Here is a 20,341-nt window from a genome sequence, read left to right as displayed (position 1 = left end):
CCTGGAGGCGGCATGGAGGGTGGGGTGGGGGGGGTGGGTGGGTACCGTACTCTGGTCTGGTTCAGGCTGGAGCCAGAGCTGACAGCAACATGAGGGCAGAGCAGCTTCTGCAGTCGGTACTGTAGCTTTATCCACTGGCTCGCACTCAGCACTGCATCAGTGATGTCACACCGGAGTGGAGCACGAAGCTGCTGGGCTGGGCTGAAATCTGACCAAGCCTCTTGCATACAGGACAGAGAGTAGCCAGGCACCAGTTCTCAATGCAATCAATAGATTATTTTGATTCTAGTTTCATTCCAAAACAGCAATATGAGAGTTTATCTCCAAAATATCCACCATTTGAAAAAAGTAACACACAGTCTCTAAATTACTGATAAAACAAAAATCAAAACAATGTATTGCACTTTTGAAATCCTAGTAGGTAGTTTAACTTTTTCACTGACAAAATGACAACACTGTCACAAACTGGATGCTTGATTTTTAAGAGATATTGCATAATGAAATGCAAGTAATGTCTTTCCCCAAAATGTTTATATGGCATTTTCCAAATGAGCTCTTCAACAGCAGCCCATGCTTTTATGTTCTCTACTTACTACTTGAAGTACTTGAAGTACTCTGAGGAATAAGCCTTTATAATAACAATATTAGTATAGCATGTTTCTGAAAACAGAATTTACAAAGTGCTTTACAGGGAAAAAAAGGAAAAACTAAAAAAAAAAGAAAAGAAAAAAAGTCAGTGGTCATGTGTGAAACAGTCTTTTCCAGAAATGGGAGGGAGATGGGAGCAAACAAACAAATTGAGCTGAGATTACAGGATAAATAGATAGGTAGGAGGTAGGAGGAGAGATCTGTAACCTTATATTCTCAACTTTCTAGGTGATAGCAGACATGGATGTTGAAATCACCAAGTATTACATTTCTGTTGTATAGGGGTACGATGAGAGAAGGTAGATCTGAGAACTGAGATCTTTGTTGAATTTGGACGGTCTGTAGACCAGAACACAAAGCAGTGGGGTTTTGCCAGGAAGCAGAGAGACTCAAAGGAGGGGAAGGAACCAGGAAAGATGGGTGAACACTTTAAAATCATTACTGTGGATCGCTGCTACACCGCCACCAGAGATCCTATGCTGGTTTGAAGTCGACAAAATCTGGGGGAGAAGCTTCAGTCAGAGGAACGGAGTCACCGGGACTCAGTAATCATATAGAACCTGAGCTCGTTATGGAGAATAAATTCCTCCTGATGATTCGTTTGACATAGACCTAACATTCAAGAGACCAAATATGACAGGAGGAGTGGGGATGATGGTTGGCTTGATGTGAACAAGATTGTACTGACAGAACCATAATTGGTACGGTCTGAGTTTTACAGTCCAAGCCCCATAGGTAGTGTGGCGTTGTCTAAGTTGATCAAACAAGGAACTCTGCTGTGGCAATATTATGGCTGTGAGTTGAGGGTGGAGTATAGAAATTGCCTGCAGCTGGATGAGCAGAGTGGATAAGTTACCTTGTGGGGGAAAGGACTGTCTCAGAAAACCAATTGAGGCTGACTACCAGAACTGAAATTTTGAACTGGATTCAATGTGTCTTTGCCCATGAGTGGTTTGCTCAAGTCATAGGGTTGTCAAGCAAGAAAATTGACATTTTCTGTAGCAAACCAAGGTAATGCAGTTAATATCATCTCCTTTCATCCCCGTCAAGCCTCCCCTAAGCAAGAATCACTTTTGATTACATTTGAAAGAACATGATAGGAGAGGACTCACCTTTTCAATAGACGAAAGCAGTCGGTTTAGTCCTATTCTCCCCAGCTGCAGCTGCTGGACAACTTCCTCCGGGTGAATCTTAACCTCAGATCTCGGCAGCATTTCTGAGGGAGAGAACAGATTGCTTGGAACAGGTACTCTCGGTGAAGTTATGCTTACTCCATGTGCTGAGGGAGAACAAGAGGCGCAGTCTGTATCTTGCCAGTAATGATCTCCTACCTGCAGAGCCTGGCACTTTTGTATTCTGACACACATCTTTATCTGGCTGACATGTGACCTGTGCAGCATTATCTCTACTTCCTCCAGCGAGGCCCGTGGAATTGCAAGAAAATGACAATTCCAACTAATGGAAAAGATTTTTAATTAAGGGCCTACTTACGATACCACATTTTAAAGTCCACACTGACCCATTGATTCAGTTATCAGATCTTGGCGTGCCAGCGGATCCATCATCATCTGCACTGGACACAGAGGCAGTATTTCCCTTGCTATCTTGCATTGTTAAATAGCTCCACCCTCTCAGAACAATAATAACCCCTTCCCTTCCAAGCATCTAGTGCATCTAGTGGAGAAGGCAATCAGTTGTACAATAAGGTGTCACGTTACATTATACCACCAACTTACCAGTTTGATTCACTACAGAGCTTTAACAGTGCCAGTATTCACCCGTTCCTTTACTTATTTCAGTGCCAATGTTTCTCATATCGCAGAGGAAAGGAGGAGAGCTTCTCCAAGTTTCCTACACCAGTAAAAACAAAACAAAACAAAAAAAAAACAGCATGGAGAAATGATTCATCATCGTTTTAGCATTATTACCCTTGTCACTGCCCTCAGATCCTCCTTTCACGTGGATGAACGACAGCAACAACATGAAGACGCTTCTGATGCCCAGCATGAACGACACATCCTCAGCCGTGTGGAAGTGCTCTGCTATGTTTCCTCACTCCTTCACCAGGCGTTACAGTAGTTGTTGCCAGGCGACACCTCCAGAGTATTCATCTAGGGATCTTGTTACTGAATGGAGCACAGCTTGGACGCAGGTTGGCTTTCAGTACAGCCATAACAATCCGTACAGTAACAACAAACAGACCAGCAACCGCACACAAGAAAATGTCACCAGTGAGTGGAGGGAATTTACTCTTAATTTGACACTTGTTTAACTGGTGTTCAGTTAATGGGGAAGCCATATTGAACTATGAACTATGAACAAAAAACAAATACAAAAAATGTGTAACATATGTTTAGAAATGATCACTAAAGTTACAGCCTAATAGGGATGTAACCTAATACTAACGTGACATAAATACCAGTGAAGAAACAATAAAAGCAAAACCAGAAGTTAAAGAGGCAAGAAAATCAAATCCCTACTTAAGTAAAAGTAAAACTACACAAAACTCAATGAGCCTAAAAGATAAAGTCCATTCAATATTTTACTTAAGTAAAAGTAGTAAAAAAGAAGTAGTAAAAAGTATTAAAGTGTTTGATATTGAATGCACTCAACCAGAAGTCACCAGAAGTCAAGTGCACATTGTGTTTGATGTTGTCATGTTTCAGTGCCTGCAGCATTCAATTCTCAGTGTCTAAATGTTAAAGGGATTGGGGGTCAGTCTAGAAAACATCAATTTCATAACCTTAGCACAGGGTTAAAACTAGGGTATAACTTAAAAATGTAATGGAGTAAGTATTGAGTCCCCTTAATAGAAATACTCAAGTAGAGAATAAAGTGCTTTGGTAAACCTAGTTACTTATGAGCAAAACCAGTCTGCAGGTCTCTGACTGTAACAAGTTGAATGAGGGTCTATTTGGTTTTAATAAGTTCACTCCCTGCTGAGCACTACAATAAAAGCTGAGTATATGTAACTAGTTAAAGGGTTCAGATTCTGGTATATGGAAATACTGATGTGTTTGTAGGCCCACTATGTGCTATGGGGGTCAGAGATGTAAATAAGTGATTTGCATTAAATGTTATTCATTTCTCAATAGGATGTTGGAGGCAAAGTTCAGCTTCCAAGTTTCTGAGCTCTAATTCAGCTCTGGCAAAACATTGTTCCATTGACACAATGAAAAGAAAATCTAACTTGGATGTTTAACAGTATAACGTTTAACTTAAAATCTTATCATAAAAAAAATCTTGGATAACAATTTGTATTTCACTCTGGGGGTCTATATAATACGACACAGTACAACAATTGAAGAACAATTGAATTTATTTTATGGGTAATTGCTTTTTGGCTGAAACATCCAGACAGCTTTGGTTGCAAAAAAAAAAATAAAAAAAAGAGAAAATAGAAAAGAAAAAGAGAAAAATAAGGGGAAGAGCCACCCTGAATTGGTCACATCAGTATTTGGTAATCACAGAAATCTTTCATTGGTAATAATGTCTTTGCAAAGAAAGAACTACATTCAATATCAGAACAGAAACCTACATTCAATAAACCAAAGAGATAGATAAATAAAATAAATAAATAAATAGATTTATCTGATGCAGCAGTGTGAGGTATTGTACAGGCATATAGGGGATATTAAATATATATTTTTTTTTTTTGTGGCGGTGGATTTGGGATGTAATAGAGCCTGCAACCAGCACCAAGTCCATGCAAATATCTGTTGGTAGACTAAATGCTCTCTAAATTAGGCAATAATAATAACAATCATAATAATAATACACCTAATCACTGGCACAAGCTGGATAGCCCAATTACAAATTCATCAGTGCATAGAGACATACTGTAGGCAAACCAGGATTTATCACACTATATCATGAGCAGCGCATTTTAAAGGCATTCAGATGCAGATTTGTGTTACTATTAGTACTCCACTGTAAAGAGAAAATGGTTGAGACAATGATAACCCAAGAATTGCCAAAAAACTACCGCATAACATCCATGAAGCTAGAAGGCTGTTACTTTGTTTAAGGAACTTGACAGGAAGTGCAAAGTTCAGCAGAATCGTGACTGTTATTCTAAATTTCTACCACTAGATGTCAGAACAACACCATTTATCCCAGTTATCACCCTCACCAGTGCTGATTTGATGCCTCACTGCAATTGATAACGTTGTGAATTTCAGTTGAATTGTGGCTCATTCTGGTCCACTTGTTTACATCTGCTTGTTTTGGTTAAAGAGGTCTGCAGCAATTGATGTAATAAGTGAAGGGTAATGTAATCACGTTAAAATGAAATAAAATACCCCTCTAAATAAATTGAAAATGTACGGAAGAGGATTAGGGCCACGTGAAAAGTGTATCTGAGTTCAAAATCAGAATTCTGAGATTAGAATTCTGACTTTAATCTCAGAATTCTGACTTTAAACTCAGAACTCAAATACATTTTTCACATGGCCCTAATCCTCTTCCATAAAAATGTAATAAACCTGTTGAAGTTGCTGAATAATGTAACAAAATCACATTATTACATTAACTGTTTTAACTATAATAATAACTAATAATATGATGGCATGAGTTATTAGATTCTTTGATACTATTATTACATCATTGGTTAGAGTTACAGTCCATATGAAATAATAATGGTCAGTTAATGTAATAGTGATGTAATTAGATTATCTTAGAATTTATTAGGTCTCATTTTGAACTTGTATTGCAAAATGAATGCCTTAATATTTTTTAGAATAAGCAAAAAATTAGGTTCTGTTTACAATTTAGCAAAAGATTTTCTAGTGCATTGTAGTGAAATTGAAATGCACTTTAGACACTGAATACTGAGATGATGGTAAAGTGACTTCTTCTAATGAGCTATTTTTCTGGATGTATTTGTTACTGAAAGTGGTCCTGCAGTGATGAATGACTAACAGCATCATATTTGTACAAATAACACAGAAGACAGCCAGACACTCATGTCCCTTACGGCACAATATTTATTCAACAATATACAGATTAATTTCTCTCTACATCTCAGACTGGTCATCAAGTTGTTTTTTTTTATATTTGTCTTGCTTTCACTCTTTTGTACATTTGTTATTTACAAGATTTAAAATAAGTCTTTCTCTCCATTTATACAACATCAACAGTACAGTGTTATCACATCTTTCTCAGCTTCCCTTGAAGCCTCTAGATTAGATTCATCATTGATAATCTGTTTATATTTCATACACACCGACCTCTTTGAGCCACAGAGCAGCAGATTGACAGAAGGGCTCGACATGCACCATGAGTCCAGGTCTGGCTTTCTCACTGTGAGGGGCAGTCTGATGACGAATACGGAACAGGGATGGTCCTCGTGTTTCACCCGCATGTGGCGGTCTACCCACATGAGAGAGGTCCTTCTCTCTGTAGCACCACAACAGGGTGGACAAACAGAATCGCTAGATGGGACGCTGTTGAGGACTTGCACCTTAAAAAACAGCTTCAATGCATCTGCCCCCTCCCGCCCAACGAGGTTCAATGAAAAGCCCATACTCAAAAAAAAACACACACACAAAAAAAATGGAAAAACAAATAAGTGTTGCATAGAATCAATTCTGACCTCAAAAACAGAAATTTTGGTGCTGCCATATTTAACATGTGGCTTTTTGACAAACATTAAACTCCTGAGACCTTCCTGACCTCTTGACTTTTTTTTTTTTTTTTTTTTTTGGTTTTCAAAGTAAAGATAAAAATAAATAGCTGTACCCTTAGCCTTTGTTTTAAAAGAAAAAAAAAAGCATTGTGTTGGATGTGACATCGCTTAGAAGTACTACTTTAAAGAGACTAAAACCCTGCATTGAGTGTATACACATTTGCACATCTATATATTTTTTTTCAATTAATAACTTGAGGAGAGAGGTGGATGAAGATTGGATTAAAGTGCATTATACTGTATGAAAACAAAGCCCACACTTATCACATGCAGGGCAGGAAATTAACTGGGTTTTTTTTGTCCACCGGCCACATGGCTGATTGATTCCAAAATTCACCAGCCAATTTAATCATTTTACTGATTTTTTTTAGAATAGAATAGAAGAGCATGGCTTGTTAACCTGCCAAAATGGCTGGTAGACAAACTTTACCAGCCACAGTCAAAATTTACCAGCATTTGGCTACTGGCTAGTGTTCATTTCCCGCCCTGATCACATGCAATGTAACACAAGACACTGAGGGATATTTGTCTATCCATTACACCAAGTCAACATACAGTACCAACGTGGCGCTGGTAGCCTTGGTCAGGGGCACTCATAGTAATGACACGGACACGTCACCAGTTTGAACAGCAAAAAGGCGCCACTCAACTCACAGCAAAATACAGCAGATGGGAACACGGTTCATTGTGAGCCAAACAGCACGGGGATGACAGTTACGAGACGGACCGGGTGAGAGTGTGAACTATAGCGTGGCTGCACCCCCCCTCTCTGCTTACACAGTCAGTCACACAGAGGAGGGGCGCATGAACGGCGAGGCCAAAGAACCGACGAGGCTTTTTGGCCCGAAATGTTTAAGGCTAAAGCACACACGGGACTCACTCAGGACTAGGAGCAGCAGTTGTAATGGATTCCAATATGGAGCATGAGTGCGTGGGAGTTTCACTGCAGATTGAACTGACTTTTATATACATTAAACGTAACCATTCATCCTCCGTTTATACAAGCACATGAGCTAGACATGGATATGTAATACATCACCTGACGTCTACACAGAAGCAGAATATACTCCGAATGTTTTTACACGTGAACAGGAAAGCTTGGTAATGATTGTGAAAGTACTACGTCGTACAACCCTATGAACTTGCCTTGTGAAAGGAATTATACATGACAAAAAAAAAAACAGAAGTGAAGCTGCATCTAAGGGCACATTTAGCCATGAATCCAAGCGTCCCTTTTTTGTCCCTTAGCTTTGAAATAAGACTAGTAAACAGAAAAAATAGGCAAACATTTTTCTGAACTTAAGACACACAAGCAAAAGAAAGATTTTCATAAGGAGAGGATGTGTATTGGCACATCTGGCAAAGACGAGGGCAAGACTGGGTTTGGCTTGCTGGCTGTTTCATGTTGGGGAAAGGGGTGGGGGGGTGGAGGGGGGTTGTCTGAAACAGCAGTGCTTCGCAGGGCGCTAAACATGCAGACAAGCACAACATGTTCAGTTCACTCAGCCTGGGGAGGGCGCACTACAGAAGGCTAGCTAGCGCTGTGCACAGACACAGGCATTTAACAGCAGAAGAGATCCAACTCAACTCCATGCACATGAGGATAAAAAATTGCACTTCAAAAATCACTACATAAAAAGATAAGTAGGACATTTTAGGGAATTCAAAATAATCAGGTCATTCCACTGTAGTTGTTTGATGTTCACATGTGAGAAAAAAATGAAAACCTGAAGACAGAGACAGCCGTGTTCTTATTTTGCAGCTAAATTTTGTGCATGGCGTGATTGAACTGAAATGCGAGGCCAAGATATTCAGTCACAACTCCTCACATTAACACGCACAGATTTTACAGTGTCGTTACAGCTGTAGTGTGTGAAACCATTTTGGTCCCCACTCTATTCCCAAACCTGTCAAGTTCTCCACCTTCAGAACCAATGGGGACATTTGTCCCGCCTCTGACTGAATGGGATTGGGAGACAGGTGTCTGAGTGGCAGGTGAATACACAATGAGGTAGAACAAAATGTTTCATGAGCATCCAATCGCAGCACACATGATCGTCACGGTGACGGACTGCTGAGGCGCAGTGACTACTATGAGCCTCCACAGGGCAGTAATTCACTTGCTCAAAAACGATGAGGAAAATCACACACATCCACGTTAAACCACAGCTTCTACACCGACTGACAGACACACTGACAAGTGCTTTCAGATGGAAGGACCAATTAAATGGATCGAACCATAATCACCATCCAACTTAAAATACAGTCATCGTCTTGCACTTTTAGAAATCCGCTCCAGAAGTCCAACATTGTCTTGAATGTTTTTACACAGCTCTCCTACAAGATCTCCGCTGGGAGCTTTAGGCTTAACATCAAGTCACTAGAGGACCTGGAAATAGATGAGATGTCATCCGGTCCTCGTTTAGCTGCACGGTAGCGATTTCTCCAAATGATTTGTCCATTTGAAAGCTCGGCTTAGAGCTCACAAGACAAACCCTTTCCACATTCCAGTTTGATTTTACAACAGTGTCAAAAGTGTGAAAATTACAGATCAAAATGAGAATGAATCATTATTACAGAATAAAATGAAGCTCATGGGCTAAAACCTAGGGAATCACTTGTTCTCTACAAAATCATTGTCACAAAGTCAAGAAAAACAAAAAAACAAAAGAAATGCGCTACTTTCTTTGGATTGTAATTTAAACAGACATTTAAAAGAAATTTTATTCATAAAACCATTTATGCCAAATTAAGAACCATAATTAAAAGGAAGATAGTCAGCAGGAAAGATTGCACGTGAGCCCGGGAATGAAAGGGAAGGAATGAGAGAAAGAACAATAATCCCCACTCTTCTCCACATGAGCAACGGTAAGTCTTATTGCTGATTCAATACGAAAACAGACTGATTCAGTCAGGAACTTAAAATTTCTGAAATGTCATAGATCCCCTATAGCTAGTATAGTATCCTTACAAGTTTTCCCAATGCCTCCTTTTGCTCCAGAGTTTCTGTGTACTGTCACAGAGGTGGAATGCTCCGTTTGGTCAGAAGGGAGGATGCAGTAACAGGCTGTAGTCTTGTAGACTAGCAGCGTGGTTACAGTAGTGGGCAGTCCTGTTCTGTTGACTGACATTTTCCACTTGTTGTATTCTCAGTAACACCACCCACCCACCCACCCACCCACCCACCAGGGACTGCGGATGAAGACATTGACTTTAATGGAGGCTGAATGGGTGGAGAGCCAACCCTCTGAGATCTGAGGATGATGACAAAGTTCTCCTATGTGAACACACACACACACACACACACACACACACACACACACACACAGAAAAATACTCAACACAGATAGGTAGACAGGAGTTGTCAAGGTAGGGCTACGACCAGCCACAGAAAAACCCAGCATGAGGACGTGTGTGTTATGAGTAGGTATTAAGAGTGGTGTGTGTGTGTGTGTGTGTGTGTGTGTGTGAGAGTGTGTGTGTGTGTGTGTGTGTGTGTGTGTGCCTGCATCTACCTCATCCCACATTACACCTGTGATATGATCTGCATGTTGAAGCTGGGGGAGCGTGACTGCCTGGTGAGGGGGGCTCCAGGAGACAGGAGGTCCTGGGCCTCCTCTGGCCTGACTAGGTGCTCCTCCTGCAGGCTGATAGTGGAGTGGCGGTGGGAGCCGCCGACTGGAAGCCCCCCTCCCCTGTCGGAGCCGCCCTCCGCTTCCCCTTTGTTGTCCCCGCCTCCGTTCAGGTTGAGGTTCATGCAGTCAAAGGACTTGCTGGAGGAGGTGCTGCCAGTCCGAACCAGCGTGGGCCCAGCGGGGAAGCTCAGGTGCTTTTTTATGGGACTCAGCTCGATGGCGTCCAAGGCGATGCTGGCTGGGGGGGACTGCTGCCTCTGGTGGTGCCTCCTCAGGGCGGCCTGGGGATCCACCGTCAGATCCCGCTGCTTCTCCGCCTCCCTCTCTCGCTCCTTCTCCTTCTCCCTCTCCCTCTCCCTCTCCCTCTCTCGCTCCTTCTCCCGGGACAGCCGGGCCGTCACGGCTTTCTTGATGCTGCTGCTGCTGCTCTTCAGGCTGCCGCCCCTCTGCCCCACGCTGCCGCCTGCCTTGGTGCCGCTGGGCTGGCTGCTGTTGGACGCCCCGGAGGAGAAGCCCTCGTCTGGGTCGTTCACGTTGAACGAATCCTCCCCGCCGCTCATGCCGTCAGCGTCTGAACACACGCACACACACACACACAAGAAAAAAAAGAACAGCATGATAGACAAAGAGACATGTGAGAGGAGCAGACATCGAGAGAAATCAAGTTTGAGACCAAGGTCAGACAGTGACTGAGATGGTCTTGTCAAATATAAAGGCATAATCTGAACGAGAGAGTCATTTTAAACCTTATTTGTGCAAGTACTGTGTAGTGTATCAATTCTGGTTCACTTTAATTTCAATATATCATTAATTCTGTTCACTAAAACGAAATAAGATTAGCTATAGGTGGGTGGTTGCAGACAACCCTCCAAAATATCATACACCAATTACTGCAGATAGTTTACTGCCAACACTCTAGACACTCAGACTCTCGACACAAACTTCCGCAGTAATCCTGGCAAAGGGCAAAGTGTTAGCTGCTCATTCTCGTTAATTGTAATGTCAGCAGGCCTGCGACAAACCCTGATTAAACTGAGTAATAATTTCCACCGAGTGTTCATAAATAATGCAGAATAAATTGGGAGACTAAATTAGATGCCTCCTAGCTGGTCAGTGCTAATGCTCACACTCATAACAGATCACACTCTTTCATTAGCTCTTTTCATTCATTATGTACCAACAGGACTACAATCCAATATAGTACACAATGACCTTGAGCTTTTAATCATCTGATGTAATTCGGATTGACTAAAGATTTCTTGCTTCATTTGTGTGGGACACATCAATAATGACCAAAAGCCAATGTTTAGCCTGGTTGATAACAGAGAGAAGACTGTGTTTGGAAAATGATGTCATATTCAATATGTCAATGATCAAAAATATCTGGTGACTATTTGGTAAAATTCAAACAGGCACAAGACTGACATAAATAGATCTAAACATAAAACTGTTTATAATCCATCTATGGGTCCATTGTTTGAAAGCTAAAAGGGGAAACAATTATAAAAACTGAGTTAGAAAAAAGAATGTTATTGAAATATGCAAGGAAAAAAAGCCTGTTAAAGACAAGAGACAGAGGCTCAACCGTGTCTCTCCATCATGCAGTGTTGGGACAAGCAAAATCGGACATCGGGGCACCACAGGCAGTTAGAGCACCAGAGAAACGAAGACGAAGAAGAAAAGGCCTGGACTGACATGCACAAGACAAGACGAGAAGACGCATGCTCTCCTGCCTCATTCCTCCTTTCTCCTGCAGCACTGGCCCAGCGGCCGCTTGCTTGGCTGGCCGAGAGGAGCCTGCCAATCTGGGGAGAGCATTGAGGCGAGTCCATACGCCTCATGAGATCAATAGCACTCCAATTAGAACTGACAGACCACGAGGCCAGATGGGCCTGTCTGCTAGCCGTCACAAGCCAAGCCAATCCCAAATAAAGAACTGAAAGTTCTGTATTCCAAACTTTACAAACAAGTTTAACTGCAATTAAGTTCCCATAACGTTACAATGCAGCCCCAAACTACAGGATTTATGGCCAGTTAGTTATGTATTCCTAAAATGGAAAGACCGGTAGTTGTACACAGAAAGTCATATACATTTATCACCAAGGTTCTCTTTTAACTGGCTGGCAGAGTTCCGTTCTAATGAAACAAACCAGATAAATTTCATGGTTTTTCGACAGAGATTCAATGGAAGAGCATGGGGAGGGGGTGGGATGGCAGGCAGACAAACACTGACAACAAGCCGGGGAATGAGCTGATCTTCAGCCATGTCAAAACATCTGACTCTGATGTTACAAGGTGTTAAAATAATGACCAATAACCATATTATTGCTACTCGCAGTAAAATAGCTTTTGCTGTATTGGATTTGTAAAGTTGAGCAACAGGAAAGTAGTCTGTTCTCTTGGCCTCGTCATTTGAAATTTTAGCATTGCAGGGTTTCATGTTTCTGTTGAAAATTTGCACATTTGCCTTTGCATGCACATGCTTTGAGGCATGAGGAAGGGGCTCTTTCTCACTCACTGAGCTCACTGAGGAAAAAAATGTAACGTAGCAGAAAAACAAAATTAGCATATAAGCAAGCTGCTGGACTGAAAAACAAAATGGACGGCCTCTCCCTGTTGAATGGCGCCAGCAGATGGGTGCTGCTGTCCTGAGTGACCCAAAACTTGTTGTGGCGCTGTCAAACACCACCAGGGGCAGTAGAGAAACAACAAGCAGTCTGGGCCTCTGAGCCGCTTTTGTAAAATTGACATATTTTTCCTGTTAAGACTACAGAAAAAATAAATCCATGAAACCAATTATCAGACATGAAGAAGTGACCACCACCGCTATCAGTCAGCCGTCTACCTCAAAGCATCAGCTGACAGGAAAAACCCAGAGGTCAAAGGTCAAGCTGCAGGCTCTGCAGTAAACATGCTCAGTGAGTGACAAGTGGAGCAACTCTAAAGTATGTTACACTAAGCATGGCAAGGAGAAAGAGAGGATATGACATGATGACTGGCCCATGCAAAACGGCCACTAGCCACACTTCCTTCAAACCCAGAATAGGCGACTCTTCCACTCTTTGAGGAGAGGACAATAGCGGTGATCTGGTTGTAGGGGGTTGTTGAGTAAGGGTCTTATAGACTGGAGGAGTTAGTATACTCTGGGGAAGTGAAGAGGCAGCCAGAATGGGAACGGCATAAACGTTCAGTTAGCCCGCCAAGTTGGAGAGGGGGAGGAGGAGGAGGAGGGGTGGGAGGATACAGGGCGAAGGGGCACCTCCTCCTGAGACCCTCCCTGCTCTGAGCATACGGGACGTCCTCCCCTGTCCCCTACCCTCAAGTGTGATGGGGGGAACGATGCTGCTGCTGCTGCTGTGGTGGCTGTGAGCCCGCCCTCCTCTCTCCTCTTTGGCCGCTGGCTCCCAGGGAGTGTGCTGATGGTGGGCGTGGCTAGAAGGATTGACGGTGAGGCTCAACTCTGCATCGCTTGAGTAGTCAAAACAATCTGGGAGTCAACGACACAGATGGGGAAATGTGCTCCTTTAGTGCCAGCAAGCCTCAACCGATTCGGGCCTCATCATGGACACAGCAGCCCAGTGTTTTTGCAGGATGAAGCTGCCGCTAGAGCCACAATTCACACATATGAAACTCTTAAAGGGATAGTGCACTCAAATCTCAAAACTGCTTTTTGTTGGAATCTCATGTAAGCCAAACTGCAAAAGACTTAACAATGGCCAGTTGTCTATCAATTGATACCTAGATAACAAAATACAAGAAAAAGGAACTACTAACAAACAAATAAAAAATTTGGGTGAACTGTCCCTTTCATCATCCATCTACTGAGTAAAATGGAGCAGTCAGTAGCATCTACAGGCATCATTTGTCCCGAGTTTCTCTCAAACTGGGCAACTGCAGAATTCCTATGCAGCGACTGTAACTAGTGATAAACAGCACAGCACACACTCAAGAGACAAGACAAGCAAAGAAAGAGCAATAAAGGGCAGTGAGTGGCACAAATATTGCAACAGAGAGACTATATGACCACAATTACATCTTTGACATGAAACACCATTTGGACAGTGCTCATGATGTGAGTGGATTTCACAAAGAACACCAGATGGGAATTTTCTCTCACCAAATAGTTCACATTTGTGGCCTTTCACCGACTTAAAAAAATCTGTAAAAGCTCATTGGTTAATAAAAATGAATAGCTTAAATCATAATTTAACACCAGTAAAAACTCCCTTGCATTGGTTAAGTTTCTAGTCCAACCTACTCTTGGGTATCAACTTAATAATGAGGAAGACTTGGGCAAAAGAAATGTACTGTATTGAATCTCTTGTGCTCTTATCAACTGAGTCGTCAGTCTCTCTCTCTCATACACTGAGGCCCGCTTCACTGTCCATTCTGTGTTGCAGCCATGATGGAAGACTCTCCCGTACGCTCCTCTGTGACACTCGGGGCCGGTGTCTTACCCTCTCTCTTCCAGCGGTGGCGTCGTATGGAGGCGGTGGTGATGGCCGAGATGGAGATGCGGCGGACGGTGGGTGTCACCTCCACCTGGAGCACCTTGCGCCCCCGCGGCTCATCAGGAGCGCTGTCTGGCAGCGAGTTCTTCATGGCGTTCCCCAGCTAATAACATACAGATACACCGACACACATTACTATACAATTCAATGACTTATGTTTAATTATATCTGCATACACTGACACATCACTATACAATTTCAATGACTTATGTTTAATTATATTTACATACAGACCCGCATAAACAAAGGCACATCGAAGGACAACTCCATCACTTACACGTATTCATAATTGAATACAGACGCGCATAAGCAAACATACATCACCATACAATTTAATTACTGTATATTGATTGCAATCGGGTTAATGTTAGAGTAAGAGGAATGTAATTAGCAAAATAGCCTGCTGAATACAGACATGATAAGTTTACAACAACCAAAATTTGAATAGGGTCGGTGTGTCTTATTTATGCATTTCTGATCTATTGTAGAGGTTCTTAACACTATGAATTGGGACATAAAATGGTTTGCAGATTTGTTTCCAGCCAGCCCCCCACATGAAAAGAATGATTGCACTAGTAGGATTATGTTTTCATTTGACTGGGCTCCAGGTGAGAAAAGGTGTAACTAAACACACAATGCTGTTGGTCTTACCAGGAGAGGCTGGGAGTAAAGTTCCAGCTGGGCTCTGTACAGGACGTCCTCCAGTGCTTCCCGCCCCATCTCCCACTCTCCATTGTATCTACAACACAACACAAAACATGCGCACGCACACACACACACGCACACAGGCATAAAACAACGTCACATTGTGAGCTTGAGTAAACAGCAGTGTCTGACAAGGTGCCTTGATGTCTGAGTCACATCCCCTGGACTATTATTAAAAGTTATTAAATAACGCCCGGGGCTACAGAGACAGAGAGAAGCAGATGTTGAGTGTCAGTCTGAGCAGTCATCACTCCTCTCATTTTTTTGTGTATATAACAGCTACCTGTTGGCTTGATTGATGCAACGGGAATATACTTAAGGAATAATATGAATTCATTTGGAACTGAAACAGTGGTAAAAAAACACACAAAAATGACAGGAAAATTACCAATTAAAAATGCATTTATAATTTAAAAAAACATGTGGGTTGCACAATTAATCATGTATAATCACATATTGCAATTTTAGTTCCCACAATTATTAACTGTAGAATATTGGAATAAATCAGCAAAGATTAAACATTTCATTTCATTTAAAGCACCAACTTTAGTTAAAAATAGATGATATACGCAAAATAGTGCAGTAAAATACTTTTGCTCCTCAAATATTGTGAGTGATAATCATGATCACAATATCTAGCAAAATAATGAGGATTATCAGTTTAGTTGCGAGAGAGGAATAATTACTGCTAAATGAGGGTGGATAGATGTTTTCAAAGCGAGGGTGTGGAAGCGATTAATGCTTATTCCTCAGCTGGTGCAGCAGGTGATGATGTCACATCCCCTATTCAGTAAAGGCAGATGAAAGGAACACAGCTACAAAAAAAGATTGCACCGCTGAACTCTCTTTGATACGCCGCCGCACATGCAACAACCATACAGCCAGGGACAAATGCGTGGGTTCCCCTTTGGCCTCAAGATGAATAGAACGAGTTGAATAGGGAAGGTAAAAACAGAACCCTCTGATGATCTGAAGGCTGGAAATCGGACGAGACTACATTTCAACCCCGATTACAAAAAAAAACAAAAACAAAAAAAACGGGTGTCAAATCTATTTGTTCTCATAGCCCCCGCACTTCTCTCCCTCCCTCCCTCCCTCCCTCCCTCTCTTTATGTGGCATTACAACGCTGTAGCATTAGGGGACATATTAACCTAAATCCCAGAATGTCCTCAGCGAGTGCCAAGGTCCCTCTGCATGTGTGGAGCTGTGGCTTCATGTTTATCTGCCCTTCACGTGTGCCTGGCTGGGCCGCGGGTGAATGTGAGCGCTCGGGCTGGTACTGAATGGCGCTGAGGTGACCTGTGGTAGGGATTACTAAAAAGGCTATTATTCTCTCTCACACACCCACACCCTCTCCCTTCTCTCCTCCAGCAGCACTGACTGCTCCAATCTACTGATTGCTGCTGTGTACCCTCATGGGGGCAATGAGACACAGTGCATACTCACTCTCTCCCGCTCTCCTTGGTCCACCAGCCCTAACGGTGGTGATTCCAGTGACTACCCAATCAGGAGATCCATCACTGAGGAGGAGCTATCGTCGACTCTAATCTGCTTTGCAACGACCGTCCTCATAGGGGATGAAATCACCTGCTCCCACAATGCACTGCCGATCTAATCAGTCTGTACAGTGGAGAGTTCCTGTCCTTGGTAGTTTGACAGGCTAAGCGGTTCTCTGCGGTAAATCACGGCAAACTAGAATAGAGGATGCCCTCATTAGTGATGTCCTGCAGTAGCAAAAGTGAGCAACATTGTGTTATCTAGCTCATAAAATGACTCAATGACTCAAATGTGCATGATCTTATCCGGTCAGGTGAGGAACATGAGATCAGCTTCCTCCCTATTACCCATTATCCTATTATCGTCCTATTATCTCTCACTCAATGTCACAATCCCCATCTATGGCCATTTTGCATTGATCCTAGTAGCATTTCGGCTTAACACAAGCGAGGATGCAAAAATGACAGGGATGGAAGCCAGCTGAACATACGTACATGGCGTGATAGACGGCAGTCAGCATCTGGACCATGAACTCTGGGTCCAGCAGCACGCGGTTACACGGCTCCCTCCAGAGCTTCTGCTGCTGCCGCGGGAAGCCGCATACACACAACCTGGGGAGGGAACGGACACACAGACACACACACAGTCACGTACCTAAGGTGAATAAGGTCATACTGAATCAGGCAACAACAAAGGGCAGTTTAGGAGGAAGCGAAGACAAGGGTTCGGAGAGGTTTTACTGTTTTAATCACAAGTTCCTACTAAACACAGATAGATGAGCCTGAAGAGGAGGAACAACAAAGGGAACATTAGTCACTTCCCGAATAACATAAACAAAGAGGAAACACGGCAAACAATGAGCAAGGGGGAGCACAAATGTAAATAGTATATACTCATAAAAAGGTCAGACGGCGGTGTGTTGGGAGTCTACAGAGACCGCGAGGCTAAATTGAAAGAGTGAGCAGCGTTCTCGCGCTCTGCGGTCTTCACAGCCACAGTGTGCCGTCTGTCTAGACATAGCTCGCTTCAGGCGCTGTCTGTCTGCTTGGTCACAGTAGGGAAGTCTTCATATCCTGAGTTGTCTGCACACTGGGGGTGGTGCAATCACTGCTGCAGCTCCAACACCGAGCCTCATATTATGAATTCCACATTGATCCTTTCTGCTACCTCCGGGGCATCTGGGTATTTCCACGACAGACAGACTTGGACAGGTATCCAACAGTGAGAATTTCATTTAGCCAACCATAGGGATATTTTTCACTAACAACAGAGCTATAATGGATTGTACTTATCAAATCCTCCTGCCAAGAAGACATTTAGTATTGAGGTCAGTAAATGGCTACAGGCAATGATTTAAACCGAGACTCGGGATAGTAAGTAATGAAGGTGGAAGAGGAGAGGGTGGACACTAATTGGCTACAGATAGCATAAAGGGGTGAAAACAGTAAAAAAAAAAAAATGAAGATGACAAATAAATGTAGACATGTGCACTTTACACATGTGTTCTCCTCACCGTGAGCTCATTCTGCAGACTGACTGATAGGAGGAAAGGGGCATGTAGACCACAGCGGAGTTGTAGCAGAGCATGAGGAAACACAGCACTTCGAACCTGGAAACACAACGATGAACAGTACACACAGTCAGAGACACAGACAAAGAGATATAGACTCTAATTAGAGTATAAGTAATATAAGTCAAAACACCAAGAATGTATATTTGTATGATGTATAAACTCTACAGAACAGACATCAAATTTAATCTTGTTTAATTTCAATTAGACCTCAGCTTGTCCATTTTTGTCAACATATCAAATCATCAGACTATTTGTGACAGCTTGAGCACAAACACTGTAGACACTTGTCTAGAATTGCTCAAGCAATTTATTAACTCTATGAACTGTTAAATAGCTTGCTAAGCAAACTGCTTGCCTAGGCAGCTTTGTTCATTGTGAGCTATGTATATACGCTCTGCCTGACATGCCGCAATAATCACCTTTAAATTCTCCCCACTCACCATGTCACCGCTATACAATTAAGCCAAAAATGCAGAATGAGCACAAGTGTTTCTAAACTGCTGCTATTTAAAGCCTTTTGTGAGGTCGACTGTGTGCGTATGTGAGACTATAGATTGACGCCTGAAAATCGGACAATTGGAGCGAATGTCTCAAAAATGCTGCAATTTGAAGGTATACTTTGTGCATGTGTGTTTTGGAGTGTCTTAGTGTGTTAGTTTGCGTGTGTCTGTGTTGATGGAGAACAGCCAGGAGCAGGACCTGGAGAGTAAAGGCCATAATTGACTCTGTGCGCAGAGGAGGTAAATGGCCCGGCTGTATATCACCAGTCGGAGTGAGCGAGCACCTCTCAGGGGCGTTGGGCTTTCTTCTCATAAACACTATCTCGGGCCCAGCCACACAAATGGATTTCCAGATAAGCTATGAGGCCTGGCCCCGCTGAAGTCCATTGAGTATATTTATGACCCCCTGTGTCCATCATAGCTGAGGGCCGCACCGCTCTGGAAAAGGCCCAGGATGGAGAGCGTTACCCGCGCCGCAGAGCAGAGCTAGTTCCCGCATTATCGCCGCTGATCGTGTCTTCTCACACTGCTGATGCGTGTGTGTACATGCGTGCGTACGGGTGCGTTTGCAAGCGCACCTACAGAGCACAACCCCGCTCACTTCAGCGCTGCGAAAAACCATTTTCTGGCTCGGGGGCAAGATTCTAGCAAGCTTCATTATTATGCTAAGATTATCATTCATCCACAGCAGCAGAGATAATGTGAGAGCCAAAAAAGCTTTCAGGCCTGCCGACTCTGGGCACAGGAGGCTGAACGAGAGTGAGGGTTGTGCTCTGATCATCTTAAAAGGTCCTTTCCATCTAACAAGGAAGGGAGAGATGCAAGGGAAATAATAAAACTGTTTTGTCTTAAGAGAAAAAAACAGCAGAGAGAGACAAAAGGATGACATCCACGGGGCAAAAGCTAGATTCAGTCTGGTGATGCCACATGTATTTACTGAACCAGGACGGCCCGCGGCGCTGCCATTTCTCTGTATTCTGAAAGCAACAGCGGCTTCAGCCTGTAGCCAATCATTCATTCAGTAAGTCAGATGGAGCAGAATGTCCCTAAACGGCTGCAATTGAACGTCTTTTGTGAGGTCTATTCTGTGTGTGTCAAAGTCTCAAAGTGTACAATTGGAGCAAATGTGTCAAAATACTCAACACACAGTGACTTAGAAACGGAGCTAAGTCACTGGGTGAGACAGTGTGGTACCTGTTCTGTGCAGTGAAGGTCTCTCTCTGAGGGTGGAGGCCGCTGTACACCACTCTGATCAGGTCATGTTGACAGAGAGCCCCCTCTGTCAACGCCATGGACCCCAGGCTGGAAGGCTATACACACACACACACACACAGTCAGAAGAACACAGACACACACACACACACACAGTCAGAAGAACACAGACACACACACACACACACAGTCAGAAGAACACAGACACACACAGTCATTGGTGTGCACACAAATGCATAGGTACAAAGACCCACCAACATACGACAAAGGTACACACACACACACACACACACACACACACACACACCCCATATACACAGACAGCCACAGATATGGAAAATGACACAAAACATTTTAATATTTATTAACTTGA

General features: G+C 43.0%; 1 protein-coding gene across 2 annotated transcripts in view; it reads right to left on the bottom strand.

The window, feature by feature from the left end:
• Positions 1-5,605: 5,605 nt before the first annotated feature.
• The window catches only part of LOC139926607 (hyccin 2), a 47,408-nt gene continuing 32,672 nt past the window's right edge, over positions 5,606-20,341 (bottom strand). The window contains exons 7-13 of one of the 2 annotated variants that reach the window (XM_071918370.2): positions 19,951-20,066; positions 18,197-18,292; positions 17,178-17,294; positions 15,132-15,219; positions 14,427-14,583; positions 13,286-13,456; positions 5,606-10,540 (exon numbers count right to left, since the gene is read on the bottom strand). In XM_071918370.2, the coding sequence (XP_071774471.1) occupies positions 9,861-10,540; positions 13,286-13,456; positions 14,427-14,583; positions 15,132-15,219; positions 17,178-17,294; positions 18,197-18,292; positions 19,951-20,066 (1,425 nt within the window). In that variant the 3' untranslated portion in view covers positions 5,606-9,860. The remainder of the gene's footprint in view (positions 10,541-13,285; positions 13,457-14,426; positions 14,584-15,131; positions 15,220-17,177; positions 17,295-18,196; positions 18,293-19,950; positions 20,067-20,341) is intronic. The other variant, XM_071918371.2, reaches the window with a different exon arrangement.

The sequence above is a fragment of the Centroberyx gerrardi genome, chromosome 10, assembly GCF_048128805.1.
Source record: "Centroberyx gerrardi isolate f3 chromosome 10, fCenGer3.hap1.cur.20231027, whole genome shotgun sequence".
In the NCBI taxonomy this organism is placed as follows: domain Eukaryota; kingdom Metazoa; phylum Chordata; class Actinopteri; order Beryciformes; family Berycidae; genus Centroberyx; species Centroberyx gerrardi.
Note: the sequence above shows the minus strand (reverse complement) of the source record. Positions and strands in the feature narration are given on the sequence as shown.